At 42.9% G+C, this 15757-nt stretch overlaps 1 protein-coding gene across 2 annotated transcripts in view; it reads left to right on the forward strand.

Annotated features, from left to right (window-relative positions):
* The window catches only part of syne1a (spectrin repeat containing, nuclear envelope 1a), a 121093-nt gene that overhangs the window by 93921 nt on the left and 11415 nt on the right, over positions 1 to 15757 (forward strand). Inside the window, exons 108-134 of one of the 2 annotated variants that reach the window (XM_073492906.1) lie at positions 61 to 261; positions 373 to 546; positions 664 to 795; positions 888 to 1084; positions 1282 to 1414; positions 1528 to 1710; positions 1857 to 2006; positions 2148 to 2324; positions 2420 to 2575; positions 2666 to 2821; positions 2915 to 3085; positions 3316 to 3449; positions 3574 to 3778; positions 4733 to 4915; positions 5035 to 5181; positions 5300 to 5454; positions 6010 to 6157; positions 6247 to 6341; positions 6426 to 6660; positions 7062 to 7313; positions 8561 to 8686; positions 9844 to 9999; positions 10606 to 10764; positions 11242 to 11408; positions 14444 to 14606; positions 15136 to 15323; positions 15506 to 15656. In XM_073492906.1, the coding sequence (XP_073349007.1) occupies positions 61 to 261; positions 373 to 546; positions 664 to 795; positions 888 to 1084; positions 1282 to 1414; positions 1528 to 1710; positions 1857 to 2006; positions 2148 to 2324; positions 2420 to 2575; positions 2666 to 2821; positions 2915 to 3085; positions 3316 to 3449; positions 3574 to 3778; positions 4733 to 4915; positions 5035 to 5181; positions 5300 to 5454; positions 6010 to 6157; positions 6247 to 6341; positions 6426 to 6660; positions 7062 to 7313; positions 8561 to 8686; positions 9844 to 9999; positions 10606 to 10764; positions 11242 to 11408; positions 14444 to 14606; positions 15136 to 15323; positions 15506 to 15656 (4494 nt within the window). The remainder of the gene's footprint in view (positions 1 to 60; positions 262 to 372; positions 547 to 663; positions 796 to 887; positions 1085 to 1281; positions 1415 to 1527; positions 1711 to 1856; positions 2007 to 2147; positions 2325 to 2419; positions 2576 to 2665; positions 2822 to 2914; positions 3086 to 3315; positions 3450 to 3573; positions 3779 to 4732; positions 4916 to 5034; positions 5182 to 5299; positions 5455 to 6009; positions 6158 to 6246; positions 6342 to 6425; positions 6661 to 7061; positions 7314 to 8560; positions 8687 to 9843; positions 10000 to 10605; positions 10765 to 11241; positions 11409 to 14443; positions 14607 to 15135; positions 15324 to 15505; positions 15657 to 15757) is intronic. The other variant, XM_073492907.1, reaches the window with a different exon arrangement.

The following is a 15757-nucleotide window of genomic DNA, read 5'->3' on the forward strand; positions in this document are numbered from 1 at the left end:
CCCCCAGGGTCATAATCGTTCAGCACTCTTTATGCCTGACATATTGATGATTTTGTGTAGGATGCATACGAGGAGCTGGTGCTGATGGTGGGCTCCAGACGTAGCAGCCTGAACCACGGCTTGTCTCTCAAGACTCAGTACGAAGCTGCTCTTCATGACCTCACAGACCTGGTGGACACTGCTCAGGACAAGATGGCTGCTGATCAGAAGATGACAGTGGCCTCTGTCATAGAGGTCCAGATGTTACTGGACAAACATAAAGTAAGGAGGGTTGTAAAAGGGGGGTAGGATTTCACTGAAATGCGCAATTATTGTTGTTTATTTAGGGACCAGTTTCTCTCTTTTCTAACATTGTCTTTCATGTTAATACAGGAGTTTTTCCAGGGTCTGGAGTGCCATATGATTCTCACCCAGACATTCTACAGTAAAGTATCTGGTCTGGTGGCGCAGAGGGAAAGCCAGACCCTGGAGGAGACCATGGCCTTAGCCCACAGTGTGCTCAAACAGGCCCACAGGAGGGGGGTGGAGCTGGAGGGCATACTGGAGGTAGGAATGACTGGTTAATAGAATGATAGCAAACATGAACAGTACAGTTGAGTTAAATAAAACAACATGTAGCATATGGTAGCTTAGCCATTCTCTTCTTTCTCCTCTCTTTGACAGTCATGGAGCAGGCTTGTAGAAGACTACCAGGCTCTGTGTAGACAGCTGGAGGCTGTAGAGTGTAGCATCCCAACTGTAGGACTGGTCGAGGAGACGGAGGAAAGACTCGTTGAAAGGATCGGTCTCTACCAGGTAAAGAACTTCATACATACAAAGCTGTAGTCAAACAAAATGAGAGTATTGAAATCTTAATTAATCAAACATCCATCTATCCTCTCCTCTAGCGTCTGAAGGCCAGCCTGACGGAGCATCAACCTCAGCTGTACCAGGTCCTCGAGGAGGGCAAGAGGCTCCTCCTGTCTGTTGGCTGTTCAGATTTGGAGAACCAGCTGACCCAGCTGGGAGAACACTGGCTCTCCTCCACCACCAAGGTCAACAAGGAGCTGCACCGCCTCGATTCCACACTAAAACACTGGAGCAGGTCAGGGTCTAACAATGGTTTCAGTTTGTTTTGATAGTCAAGAATCAAATCTCAAATCAATTCTGTAGTTATGTGAGTCAGCAAAATAGTTCTGGTCTATAATCCTGTTTATACCTGGAGGCTGAAAACAGTGAAAATGATCCCTTACATCTTTCAGAAATCATATCATCATATTTTGTCCTGTGTATAAATATCAGGTACCAGAGTGAGTCAGCAGAGTTGAGCCACTGGTTGCGGTCAGCTCTGGACAGACTGGAGTTCTGGACGACCCAGTCAGTAACAGTGCCTCAGGAGCTGGAGACCGTCAGAGACCACCTCTATGCCTTCCTGGTTAGTTTGTTGTGCAGCAAAAATGTACCACCCACCAAATAACAACATCTATATTATTAATGAAAGCATGGATGAATTCCAACTTCTCTTACTGTCATTTTTGTTTCTGGTAGGAGTTTTCCAAAGAGGTGGATGCTAAGTCGTCTCTGCGTTCATCTGTGCTGAGCACAGGCAACCAGCTTCTGCGATTGAAAAGAGTCGACACAGCTGGTCTCAGGACAGCGCTGGGCCAAATCGACACTCAGTGGGCTGAGCTGCTGACTCGTATTCCTGTAGTACAAGAGAAGCTACACCAGGTCTGAGAACAGCAACTGTTACTCCTTAATGATTCTCAATTTGTTTAAAGTAATTTCTTATGGGGCTAATTGGTATTATTAATACCGTGACATACAGTCGCTGGTGCTTTTTATAACATTGTAACCCCTCCTCTTTCATCCTTTAGTTGCAGATGGAGAAGCTGGCATCCCGGCATGCCATCACAGAGCTGATGAGCTGGATCTCTCTCATGGAGAACATCATAGAGGAGGACCAGGACAAAATCATGGGAGCTGTAGGCTCAGAGGTGGTCCAGAATTTCTTGCAGAAGTATAAGGTATGAAACTGTTTTTATTTTTATTTTAACGCTCAAAGAGTTCAGAAGTTGTACCATTGTGGTCAAGCTGCAAAAGAAGCTCTCTTCTCTTATTCCCTTTTCCTCTTCACAGTCTTGTCATGTCTCAATTGTATTTTACAGGGTTTTCGTATAGATCTGACCTGTAAACAGTTGACTGTGGACTTTGTAAACCAGTCAGTGCTGCAGATCAGCAGTCAGGATGTCGAAGGAAAGCGCAGTGACAAAACAGACTTTGCTGAGAAGCTGGGAGCGATGAATAGGCGATGGCAAATTTTACAGGGGCTCATCACTGAAAAGGTAATGTTTCAGTCACAGAGTAGTCAATAATTAGTTTTTTTTTCTTCTTATATTTCCAATATGCTAAGTTGTTCTGAATTGTGTTTGTATTACAGATTCAGCTTTTAGAGGGACTTTTAGAAGGTTGGTTGGAGCATGAAAATGGAGTTCAGGCCTTGAAAACCTGGCTCACACTACAAGAAGAGAAACTGAAAAAGAGACACAGGATAGAGGACGTAGCATCGGTGCAGAATGCACTTAAAGACTGTCAGGTATGCAGACATACAGCAAGTATGCCACACATAATTTGAGTTTTTATGATGTCCATATTTCTGAAAATAACAAAAATGTTGTTGTTGCAGGAGCTGGAAGACTTAGTGAAGGAAAAAGAGAAGGATCTAGAGAAAACAGAGGAACGAGGAAATGCTCTCATCCAGGATAAGATAGGTGCAGCCTGCTCTGTTGTCAAGGAGACCCTCAAAGGACTGAACCAATCCTGGGCTCATTTGGACCACATGGTGAGCTTCTTGAAACCCTTACCCCCATGGTTATAAAATTTGTATTTGTGCTTTAAGACACTTAAATCTTTTCATCTCCTATTTTCCTATCAGATAAGTCAGATGAAGGTGAGCCTACGGTCGGTGCTGGAGCAGTGGACACTCTACCGGCGAGCTTCAGAGGAGATCAATGGTTACCTGATGGAGGGGAGGTACTCTGTGTCCAGGCTGCGCCTCCTTAACGGGTCTCTAGAGGCGGTGCAGCAGCAGGTGGAGAGTCTGGAGGTGAGCAGTTTAGAAAATAGACTGCCCTGTTTATTTTAAAAAATGGCACAAACCTGAAAAAACTTTCTGCACATTTAGTAGTGCATAAAGTCGTTTACTCCTGAAGGTAATTGTGAATAGGATCTTTTACAGAGTTCAAAAGGGAACTGTTAATAAACGTAAACAACATGTCTTAAGCAACTTGAACAAACATTAGAGATTAACTTTTACTGGGTGTCTGTGTTTTTAAGAACCTGCAGGAAGAGATGGATAAACAGGAGAGCAGCCTGAGGAAGTTTGGCTCTGTAACACACCAGTTACTGACAGAGTGTCACCCGTCTGTGGCTGAAACACTCAACAGAGCCCTCCGGGATGTCAACATCAGGTAAAGATAACAAAACTCCATCTCTGAGTGACTTTAAATCAAACTGCAGGTTTAATCCTCATCATTAACTAGCGTCTGAGCTGAGTTCTGCATGTAACCACATCTTTCTCCTCCTCTGTCATAGATGGAACAGTTTACTAGAGCAGATCTCAGAGCAGCTGAGGAGCAGTAAGGCCCTGCTGGGGTTGTGGCAACGCTACAAGTTGTTGTATGGACAGTGTGGGACAGCCGTTCAGAAACAGGAGGAGCGTGCTGATCGTCTGCTGAAGAGCGCCACCGACAGGGAGATCACAGAGGAGGAGAGTAGCGTCTGGATAAAGGACTGCAATGTGGGTAGAAATTTTAACACAGGAGTCCAGTATATGATTATGTGAACATTGTTTTAGTCAGTAACTAGTTAATAGGTCGATTTAAACATTTTCTTCTGTAGTTGTTATCTTCCATGATCCAGGTCTAGTGTTAGATTATTTCTACATCCACATTTTGATTTTGTGTGGCTTGAAATATGCCTTTTTCCTGCTTACCCAGCCTACCCTTAGTCTCTTTTGGTCTTGTGAATAAGCTCCAAACGGCTTGTCAGCTCACTATGAGACTTCACAAAGCCTCTTTCCCTTCTGCAGAATACCAAATTGCACCCTGTCCTTTTGTCTGCTTGAATGTAGATTCACAGCACAATCTTAACAAAAGCCTTTTGAAAAGGAGACTTGCAAAGGGAAAGACAGGTCCCTGATTTACACTATAGGGGTCCTCTGGTGTCACGCTGAGCTTGTAGGGCCACGCTGGGCGATGTCTAGAGAGACCCTGTCCTAATACTGTAGACAGACAGTTATTTGACTGAGAATTACTCATACAAACCATTGCTAACCGTTGAGTGGTTGAGAACTGTAATTGTGGGGCATGGGGGTGTTTTAACAAGAAAGCTTTAAACCCTTGTTTTTCTCATCCCAAATTTATTTATGAAAAAGGATCACATGTCTGTCTTTGAGTTGGAAAAAAATGATCAACTTTCTGGCAAATGGAGTCCTTTAATCCTGGTGGATAAAGACAAAAATATACAACTATATATAAAACTATGTGACAGTTTCTCTTAAATCCTGACATCTATCATTTGTCAAGGCTCACAAAATCTTCTTTGCACATTATATTTTATGCACTGAATATGTTATTCTCTTGTCCCTTTGCCGTTAGTGTATTTACCACGACATTCTCCAACCTCTCGAAACCTTAAGCACTCAGTGGTTCTGTCCCTAACCTGCATCTCTCTGGTGACTTTGCTGTTGCAGGCGTGCCTTGGTGACCAGGCATCAGTGCAGCAGTCCCTCCAGCAGCTGCAGGCTTTGGGGGAGCAGCTGAAGAGCCAAGTCGATGCCTCCTCTTCGGCAGCCCTCCAGACCGATCACCTGTCACTCACACATCACCTAGCAACACTGGAGCATGCCCTTCACAGGCAGCAGGAAGTACTGCAGGTAAGGATAGCAGCATGACATACACTTATTTCCCATGTAAAACCTTATTATATGAATAAGAGGATATGATTGGTGGACAATCACTTCTGTATTCTCACTGTGTCCTTTGATGTTTGTAGTCTGGATCTCAGGCCTGCGAAGGTTTCAGAGAGCAGTTGGACACACTGATCCGTAGGGCTGAGGAGGCAGAGGAGGTGCTGAAGGAGTCAGACCCAGTCGGCTCACCAGACCTCACGGTGGTCCAGACGCGTATGGAAAAACTGAAGGTATGAAAAACACTGCTATCTTTGTTATTGTTGTGATGTCTGTGTTTGTTCTTCGTCAAAAAGACTGGTCATCTGCGTGAATATGACCTACTGAATATGTGTAATAATGTGTTCCCAGGTTCACCTACTGAAGCTGAGCAGTCTGTCTCCGGACCTGGAACGTGTTAACGAGTTGGTGTACAGATTGCCAGTCAGCGACAGAGATGTTAAACGGCTGCAAAGTCTCAACAGATCCTGGGCCACTCACTGCGCTCACCTCACCGAGAGATTCAGGTACCTCAAACCTTTAAACTTCACCTGTCTGTAGTAGCACTGAGCTGTCACTGACCACCATACTACAAGTCAAACACCCACTAAAAAGGGTATAATAACTATATTTTTTATAATAGCAGTTATTATTTGTGGACTTCTGCTCTTTTTCAACTGTATAACTTTTCAGTGACATTCTGTCACTAAAAAGTCATTAATATTTAATAAAAGACAGGGTTCATACAAAGTCTTGAAAGTTTGGAAGATGCTTAATTTTAACCATTATTAATTCTGTAAACTTTATTTTTCTCAATTGCATTTATAGTTACAATTTCAATGTGATGATAAAGGCTTCAAGCCTCTAGAAAGTTTTTTTTTAGGTTTGGGATCTTGAAAGTGTTTGAAAAAAAGCTTGAATTTTACAATAATGGTTTAAAATTGATGTATTAGTATGACAAAGGTATACTATTATAAAAGTTTGTGGTGACAACATGTACATTTCTCATTATAAAGTACTACTAGCCTCTTCTTTGTTAGTGTTATTTATGTTCCCAATGTGTTTCCTCTGTCCCTCTCCAGTAAACTGCAGGCAGTGTTGCTCCAGCAGCAGAGTTTCCTCCAGAAGTGTGAGGCGTGGATGGACTTCCTGTCTCAGACTGAACAGAAATTGGCTGCTGAGATCTCAGGCAACTACCAGAGTCTGCTGGAGCAGCAGAGAGACCATGAGGTCAGAGCGAAGCATTAGAAGTACATGTGTATTAGTGGCTGTCTGTGCATTTAGGGTGTTGTTATAAATATGAATGTGTGTACTTCCAGTTGTTCCAGGCAGAGATGTTTAGCAGGCAGCAGATTCTTTACTCCATCATCACTGATGGCCATCATATGTTGGACCAGGGACAAATGGATGACAGGTAAACGCACAATCCTATCAACAATTTCATCTGTATCCAGTTATGAAAAGCTGACATGCTATTCTTCCTCCTATCCCCCTACAGAGATGACTTCAGTGTGAAGCTGGCCTTGCTAAGCAATCAGTGGCAAGGTGTAGTGAGGCGTGCTCAGCAGCGAAGGGGCATTATTGATAGTCTGGTCCGCCAGTGGCAGAATTACAGCGAGATGTCAGAGAAGCTGCTACAGTGGCTTCAAGAAGTGACTCGTGATCCAGATGTTCATCAGCCAGGAGAACCAGTCGCACTGCAGCAAGCCAGAAACCTGTTAGATCAGATACAGGTAGGTTACAGTCCTTCACTTCACCCATCACTTTATTCAAATTTCTAAGCTTCTCTGAAATTAGCTTGTTAAAATATTTATGCTTAATTATCTCTGCAAGTCACAGTTCTGATTAAAATCACTTTCAAGTGGATTGAATCGGTGATGGGTTCAGTCTCTGACACTCCCAATTCGCCTTGAACTAATTATTTTCTCATAAAGCTTGTTTACAAAGTTTGCATAATTTATGAGGTCACGGGAAAAGGTTAAGAGCTAATTTAAATACTGCAGAGCTCCATTTTTTTCAAATCTAATGGTCCAGATCTTTACAAACACAACCACTCCTACCTCAACTTTCATATTTTAATTAAAAACTAAGTTGGCTTCCTACTAATAAGCCCTCACCCCTCCTCCAACCTTAGACTCCTTTAGTTAACCTGTACTCCCTCTGCCCACTATCCCTATCTCTGCTCCTCCAGCTGAGGGAGCGAGTGCTCCAACGGCAGCAGGGGGGCTACATCCTGACGGTGGAGGCAGGTAGGAGCTTGTTGCTGTCTGCCGATGCCAGGGCCGAGTCCACGCTGCAGACAGAGCTGATGGAGATTCAGGAGAGGTGGAGGCACGCCCACCACCGCCTGGACCAGCAGAGGAGGGAGCTGCATGGCTTGCTCAAGGTCAGACAAAACTCCAATAATAGTAAACAAGTATTCTTTTTTTAAAAACTTTTTTCTTGGTTTGTTGCTCTCCTGGCAAATAACATATAGAATGAGGTGCCCTTTTTGATAATTTTACCCTGATATTTTCATTGGAAAAGTAGATTTTTTTACCATTGAACATACATTATAAAAAGGTTGTTTCAAGTGCGGAAAGATTACTTATGAGTGCTGGATTATGGGTCATCCTGTGCTATTGTGGGTATGTGTCTACCATGGTGCAGTGTGAAGGTGCTGTGAAGGGTGCAGAAGGGCATCTGAGCCCTTAATGAGTCCATCCGGTTGTGCATGCAGGACAGTGAAACCAGGTTATTGTATGAATTATGCAACGCTGCACCTTAAGTCCTGAATAGAAGCGAAGGACAAAGATGGAGCACACTTACTTCTGTCCTTTGATAAATTGCCAAGCATCTGCGCCACACTTAAACACTCAAGCACTGCATGGTGGCACAAAATGCACAAAGATAAAAGAGTGCCAGCCAAGGGCACACATCCACATAAACACACAAACACATGCAGAGTGCAGACACTGTGCAGCGAGCTGTAGTGATTTGAACCCTGTGAGCTAGTCACATTCAAACATGGCACTATCACAGCCTGTAAAATCTGAGTGACGCAGTTTTAAAGATGCATCTGGGACCTTGGCTTTTTCGTCAGTACATGGTTCTTTCCTCTCTTCCTCTTAATCTTATTCTCCTATAATCTCAGTCACTCTCTGTCCTCCTCGGTTTGCACTTAGAGAGCTGCTTCTTTAGCTATTCTTGTCCTACCCTGGCTGTTCTTTTACCATGACTCTTGCCTCAGGTATGCCACTTTGCCGCAGCATTTCTTACCAAATATTACCCTGATTTTCCTGGACCGTTACTCAGAGGCTAAAAATAGCTGTAATCTGCGCCCTTTGGAGCAGAACCTCCCTCTTTTGTCATCAAGCTTTGCTAATTCTCTTCTTTGGTTGTTGGATTTTTGCTGTATCACTCTGTCTTATGGTGTTGCTTGGGAGTTTTAGAGCTGAGTGGGCTGTGTATGGCATGATAATTGATGTTGCTTGACTTCAGCCTTTGATTGATGTGTGTGTGCGTGTTTGTCAGTTTAATATTATGTATTCTGCAGTTTAACGGTAGTGATGCTTCTGCTGCAGCAGCAGGAAGAATTTATGACAACTCCCCTGAGTGTTTTTTGCTCTAATTTGTGTTTGTGTGTGTATGTAGAACTGGGAGCGATGTGAGAAGGGCATAAATGCATCACTTGAGAAGCTGAGGGCCTTCAAGAGGAAGCTGTCTGTGCCCCTGCCTGACCACCATGAGGAACTACACTCAGAGCAAATCAGATGCAAGGTGAGGAAAGTCTAATACACATCATAATACTTCACACACACACACTCTCTCTCTCTCACACACACACACACACACATATGCACAGACAGACACAGATCGCCCTCCCTCTACCCTGTTAATCTGGCTACGAGGACAAACAGATAAACAGACAGACCAGTAGTAAAAAAAAAAAAATCTTGTTTGTGTATCAGCTGCTGTCTCATTGTGTGACCTTGTTTGTTTGGTTTCACACTGTTGGTATGCATTTTGTTTAGTCCTGTAAAGGGGCATGGCATTTTGAGTCTTTATCTAATTTAAAAAAATTGATGTGTCTTATATTTGTTTTGTTTTCAGTATTTATTTTACAAAAAAAGAACCTGTATTAGTGAAGAATTATTAAAATACCTGAAGCTGAAATGATGCTTGGATACAAACAGGGATGCTCTTATTTCCCCAGTTTGTTCCTGCAGCATTCACCAAATTATTATGTGAAAATTCACAGTATGATCATTTGCAGTTTGTGTTAGCCACTGGACACTGTATGCAGTCCATGTTTCATGCATGACACGTCCTCCTCGGGGAGGAGGGAGGCTGTGAGTAGCATCAGCTGAGTAGAGAGGGGGTTGGGAGAGAGAGAGGAGAGAGAAAGAGAGGGTGCGTGCGCATGAGAGAGAGAGAGCAAGCAAGAGAGAGCATCCCTGTTGGCAGTGGGGGTGTATTTTTGTATGTGTGTGTGCTTCCTTTTGTGTGTGTGTGTTGCGTAATGGACACATTCTTCAGGTCTACAAATTATTACAGCGCAGCAAAACCGTCTCAATGACGGAGGAGAAGGAGATGCGAGGTTAGATTTGTCCGTTACCTTTTCCTGCCTTTAACCTTGGGTGTTGCTATTTTATTTTCATTGAGTGGATCATGTCACTGTTATTTTATGCTACTTGCATTTAGAAGAAAGTTTGTCTTTCATGCCTTGCTGTAATAGTCATTGTCAGTCTGCTGTTTTGCTTTTCTGATCACTATTTCTGAGGGTGCAGCAGCTGCAGTCGAGCTTCAGTAGCTCTCTCTGTGGTTTTCCTGCTCTATTGGACTGTGGCTGTCGTTATAGGGAGAAACAGGAATCATCTTAACAGGCTGGTCTGACTTACCAGTTTGTCAATTCTTGTCATGTCATATGGATGCAGGAGTTGGAGAGCAGCGTGGAAAGTTGGACCGATGACCTTACTTCCTTGTTCCTGCTGAGGGATTCCTTGGAGGGCGTGGTCAGTGCAGATGACATCACAGTCCTACAGGAACGCCTCCAGCTGCTACAGCGCCAGTGGGAGGAGGTCTGCCACCAGGTACTTTCACACTGTTCACATGACCATGGTTTATCCTTCTTTTATCAGGCTGATGTTATTTTATGACATCAATAAGTTCTCAAAGTGTTCCCTCATTAAGCATTCAGTAAAAATGAATAAAAAGAGAGACCTTTAAATTTAATAATGCTGTCCTGTACACAGTGCATCTCATGTAGTACTGATGCCAGCTGAAGATAAACAGTAATAACAGCTGTGATACATTTGACAGAGCGAGAGTTGAGCTGCAGCTGACTTTGCATGGCAAACATAGGACCAGCAGAGTTATTTTGAACTGTGTGTTACTGTGAAAGGGTTTTTGTTTAAGGTTGAGAAAGAATTAGAATAATTAATAGGACTGGACATATTCTGGTTGCTGCATGAGTAGGTTTTTGTTTTCTAGCTTTCCCTGGTTGATGTTATCAGACCTCTAATTATTTAATGTCTTTATGAGTTTATCTTCCTCGTCTGTCCTCTTCTTTCCTTACTACTAAAACACCAAATTGTCACATCCTTTTCATGTTTTGACTCTCATATCCTCCCTTCTTCCTCCCTCTTGTCCTCTGTCCCACAACTTCCCCTCTATCCGTCCTCCCTTTGTCCCCTCAGCTATCCCTGCGCAGGCAGCAGGTGAGCGAGAAGTTGAATGAGTGGGCCGTGTTCAATGAGAAGAACAAGGAGCTGTGTGAGTGGCTCACACAGATGGAGAGCAAGGTCTCTCAGAATGGCGACATCAGCATCGAAGAGATGATCGAAAAGCTGCGAAAGGTAATTTCAGCTCATATTCTTAACTGAAAAAGAATGCACATATGTAGAACTGAATGGACACAATACATCTGTACATGCAGATACAACCGGATTCAAAGTGACATTGCCAATTATGGCACATGCACTAGGATTTGAATAAAATAGGTTAACAAACTGCAATTACTATCTTTTATATTAACTAGTTAGAGTAATAGTTAAGTATGTTTGGAACGATAAAGATTGCTTACTTAAAAACATCCTTCTTTTTTTTTTTTTTTTTAAAATTATTATAGTTTGAATGCAGCTTTGAGCTTATTATAGTAAGTGCTTACTGTGCAATGAGTGCATTGCTCTGGAAATCACGCTACACTCAGTGATGATAAACTGATGTGGCCTCATCAGCAGCTTTTACGCACAGTTGCATGGACACACAAACACACACATACACTATACACAACACGTCTCTGTATTAACCTGCTTGGTGCGTCTCTCTTCCAGGACTACCAGGAGGAGATCAGTGTAGCTCAGGAGAACAAGCAGCAGCTGCAGGTTATGGGTGAGCGCCTGGCCAGGGCCAGCCAAGACAGCAAGGCTGCCGAGATCCAACACAAACTCAGCAAAGTCAGCGAGCGCTGGCAACACCTGCTGGATCTCATCGCTGCCAGGTGGGTGTTCAAGACTCTCAAGAGCAGGCAGAGAGTGTTGCTTGATAGTACAGTTTGAATGGGTTCTGTGAAGGTGGAGATCAGACATTATTTTGATCATTTCCTAAAGTGCTTCAGAAAATATGGTTCAAACAAGTCAGGGTCATGAAAATAAAGTTTAAAAATTTGTGTACTAGAAGAACTCAGTCATTATTTGCATGAAAAGAGGGAGGTGAGTTTGTCATCATGCTTATTCTTCACCATACACATCCAGCGCTGCATCACTCCTCCTAGTGGTGAAAGGTTTTTATTAATGAAGGCATGCCTTGGCCTCCATTCGTTACCATGGTATCCTTCTTGACACTCCAGCACACGTGACAGGGAATTAATTTTCCCACAATGCTGCCGAGGCATTTCCTGAGTTTCTTGCTGGTGTCAGTGGGGCCTCCACTTAACAGAGCTGCAAACCAAGCAGAGAGAGGTCACATTCCTCATCTCTCCTCAACTCTCTTCTTTTGTCTCCATCTGACTTTTTGGCACTTCTACTTCCCAGAATTGGAACCAGTCTTGTACCAACTCAGTGAATCCAAAATGCAGTAGTTGGCGAGAAAGTATTCATCTCTGTGTTGATTTAATACGGAAAACAAAAACTCCTCTTTCTGTATGTTGTGAATTCAAAGTGACCTGGCCTAAACTCTGATTCGAACTACACCCCCACAATCCCCCTGGCTGTCTTCCGGCTGTTGCCCTCTGGGACTTTACTGGACGAGGGAAGAAAGGGAGGACAGAGTCTGACCTCATACAGACAGCTGCACTCTCTTTGTCTCTTATATCCGTCCTTTACTGAAAAACAACTGGAGAAGCAGTTTGTAGCCGTCACAGAGACAATGAAGTTTTTTCTTGAGAATTTTCACCTTGTGGATTAATTTATCAACATCATTTTTTAGTTTTTCATCCTCTGAGGAAACAAGGATCTATTATTTTTTTCCTGCAAACATGTTTTATTGGAGAAGTTTTCTTCTCGTTGGGCTCTGTTCATTGAAGTTTACTCACATGCATGGAGCCTCCAGCCTTTGCTTCTGTTCACACTCCCTTTGTGTGTATTAAGTGTACGATACTCAGACACAGGCTAACGCTGTGGCACATGCCTCTGACTGTAAGTCTGTTTTTAGAACCAGCAGCACTTGTCACTCTCAGGCACTCACACTCTCTCACACAGACACACACACACACTCACACACATTCACACCCACACACACACACACACACGCCTGTTTGGGGTTCTCTTTTTTTAACCTTGGAGAGCAACAGTTGATAAGTCACAGTTGTGCCACCCCACCACTACCTGCTCCCCTTCTACACAGACAGAGTTTAGAGAAAGTCCCATGTGGAGCACGCAGACGAAAGAGAAGAGTGTTTGGATCGTAGCGCTTCCTGACGTTTACATTGTCTTTGGGAATTCTGCACCCCCATGGTTTTGGATTTAGGGACGGATGATATGGCAGGATGCTCGAGCGAGGAGGATCTGCCGGATTGCGACTGCGATGTCAACAGGCAGGACAAGCTTGAGAATGTATTTTGAATTTTTTTTAAGACTGTAAACAACAAGCTACAGTCTTAAAAAGAGTGAAGCAGCCTCATGTGCTTTCCTCACACCAAGATAATTATTCATGCACTTTAGATTGTGTTCGGTTGTGTTTTGACAAGCTCTTGCCCTGTAGAGTAACATACTGTGAGAGATACTGCACATTTCTTTTTTAATGATTATTTATGTGGAGAGCTACAGCATCAAGATACGAATGTTTTAAGTATGTTTCTGCTCTACATAGAGTTTTAGAGGACTCTATCTTCTCTCTTCAATATTTATTTATTGTGTTTAAACTTCATGGTTAAGTGCAAATCTGGTTTAACAAGTGTGTCAAAAATAATTCCTCAAGTGTTGTTCTTACCAGTCTGGGTTTCCAGCATTGGGTGGAGACTGAACAATAAGTTCCAGACAGTTTAGACAATGGCAGGAGTGTTAATGCCACTGTTAGTGTGATGTAGCATCACCAAAATTAACCTGACCTTATGCAGTGTTAAAACACATGCTTACACATTTTAACTATTTGCAATGTGTATTTGATCAAGGTAGACTAGTGTGTGCAGTGGATTATGTGTGAGGTTATGCAATATATATTCCCTATCATGTAAACAGTCCTACAGTATGTTGCTCTGTGAAATGCCTCATAGCAGATGTAGGAATTTCAAGATGTGGTGCAGCACATAATGCCACAGCACATTAGAGCTGCAGGGTAGAGGAGTAGACCTGCTAATTATGTCTATTGTTATCAGGTTATGGTATTTAGTTTATATGATTTTAAATGGCTGCAATGCCATTCTAAATAAAGTCTGCGTTGAGACAGTGAGTGTTGCATTGCTTTGCAGGGCGGGGTGTTGAAGCTGGCTTTTGTAAGAGTTGGACGTTGGCTAATTTAAACATGTTTCACATATCACTGATTGCAGTGGAGAGGGTTTGGAAATGTCAGGCGTTCACAGATCCAAAATGGTTCCCAGTTGTTGTGTAGGGTCGAGTAAGGATTCATCACTTCCCAACAAAAATATCTGCACAGATCTGAAATAATACTCCTCATAATTACTCTTCTGCTCTGTTTAGCTCAACATAGCACACAGTAATGCTTTAATTCATAACCAGATGCAAAGATGTTTTCATTATGTTTCTCTGGTGAATTAAAGAGTTTCTCCCATTGTACATTTTTTTTGTGAGATGTTCTTTATATTATATACAACTCTAATTGATATACAGTAATAAGCAATATTTTTTTAAGAAAGTAAGAAAATGTCTAATTTGACGCTTTCATGTATATACTTTGGTATTATCCTTTAATCAAATGAGTGATTTACAAGTACTGTTTACAGTGTATTTTATGGTTTGTTGCTATACTGACTGAGCAAGAATCTGTCAACACATTTCGCCCATACCACACTGCTGCACCTGTCTCAGTGTTTACAGTCGCCCCATGCGTTGACTTACTCTCCCTCTGTTTTTCTACCAGGGTGAAGAAGTTGAGGGAGACCCTGGTGGCGGTGCAGCAGTTAGATAAAAACATGAGCAGCCTGCGTTCCTGGCTGGCTCACATTGAGACAGAGCTGTCCAGGCCCATCGTCTACGACACCTGTGATGACCAGGAGATTCAGAGGAAACTCCACCAGCAGCAGGCAAGTGGGACCACACACGAAACAGTCCATACTTCCAGACATATGCACACTCAGATGTACAAGCACCTTCACAGACACAAACAAGCACACATGTACTTTTCTCTAAATACTAAATAATAGCAGAACATTATGACTCAGATCGAGATGGTGGAAAATGAGCGACTCTGAACCACATGAGGAAATCACAGCATGACTCATGCATACATCTCTGGCTGTTTGTTTAAAGCCAGCCTACAGTCAGTATCAGTATCCTTCCTGCTGCCAAGTTGCCGCTCCAAATGTGGACTGAGACCCCACTGACCTCCTTTCTCTCCAGAGCTGCAGAGATAGCAACACATGCATTCACTGTAGTTTATCAGGCTGACTGTGCTCCTTCTGGACATTATTGGAAAATTTGCTGAATTTATTTGTGCCATAAAAGGAGCTTTATTCCTATGGCATAAAAGATACAGACAAAACACATGCCAGGAACGCACATGTAATGTTTAAGTGCTGCAAAAATTAAGTAATTATTCTGAATGATTTGTAGGAGCTGCAGAGGGACATAGAGAAACACAGCACAGGTGTGGCATCGGTGTTGAACCTGTGTGAAGTCCTGCTGCACGACTGTGACGCCTGCTCTACGGAGACAGAGTGCGACTCCATCCAGCAGGCCACCAGAGGTCTGGACAGACGCTGGAGGAACATCTGTGCCATGTCTATGGAGAGGAGGCTCAAGTCAGTACCTCTCGGATAATTTCATTCTTATATACTGCATTCAAATGCATGCACTGGGGATAAGATTCACACATTGTTAGTCAGTGATATTTTTGTGTGTTTCAAAGTTACATTTAGTCATATGTAGAGGAGATGTTTATGTTTATGTGTCTATGACCTTACTGAGAGATGTTTCTGTGCAGGATTGAGGAGACGTGGAGGTTGTGGCAGAAGTTTCTGGATGACTACTCCAGGTTCGAGGATTGGCTGAAGACCTCAGAAAGGACAGCAGCTCTGCCCAACTCCTCTGGAGTTCTGTATACTGTCGCTAAAGAGGAGCTTAAAAAGTTTGAGGTGTGTTTATTTCACTTTTATGATCAGAATGTGGAGTAAAAGATAGCTACAGTTGCAGTTGCCCTTGTGTGTGCATTTATAACTATGTATAAATGCATTAG

The sequence above is a fragment of the Pagrus major genome, chromosome 22 (assembly GCF_040436345.1).
Source record: "Pagrus major chromosome 22, Pma_NU_1.0".
NCBI classification, from domain to species: Eukaryota; Metazoa; Chordata; class Actinopteri; order Spariformes; family Sparidae; genus Pagrus; species Pagrus major.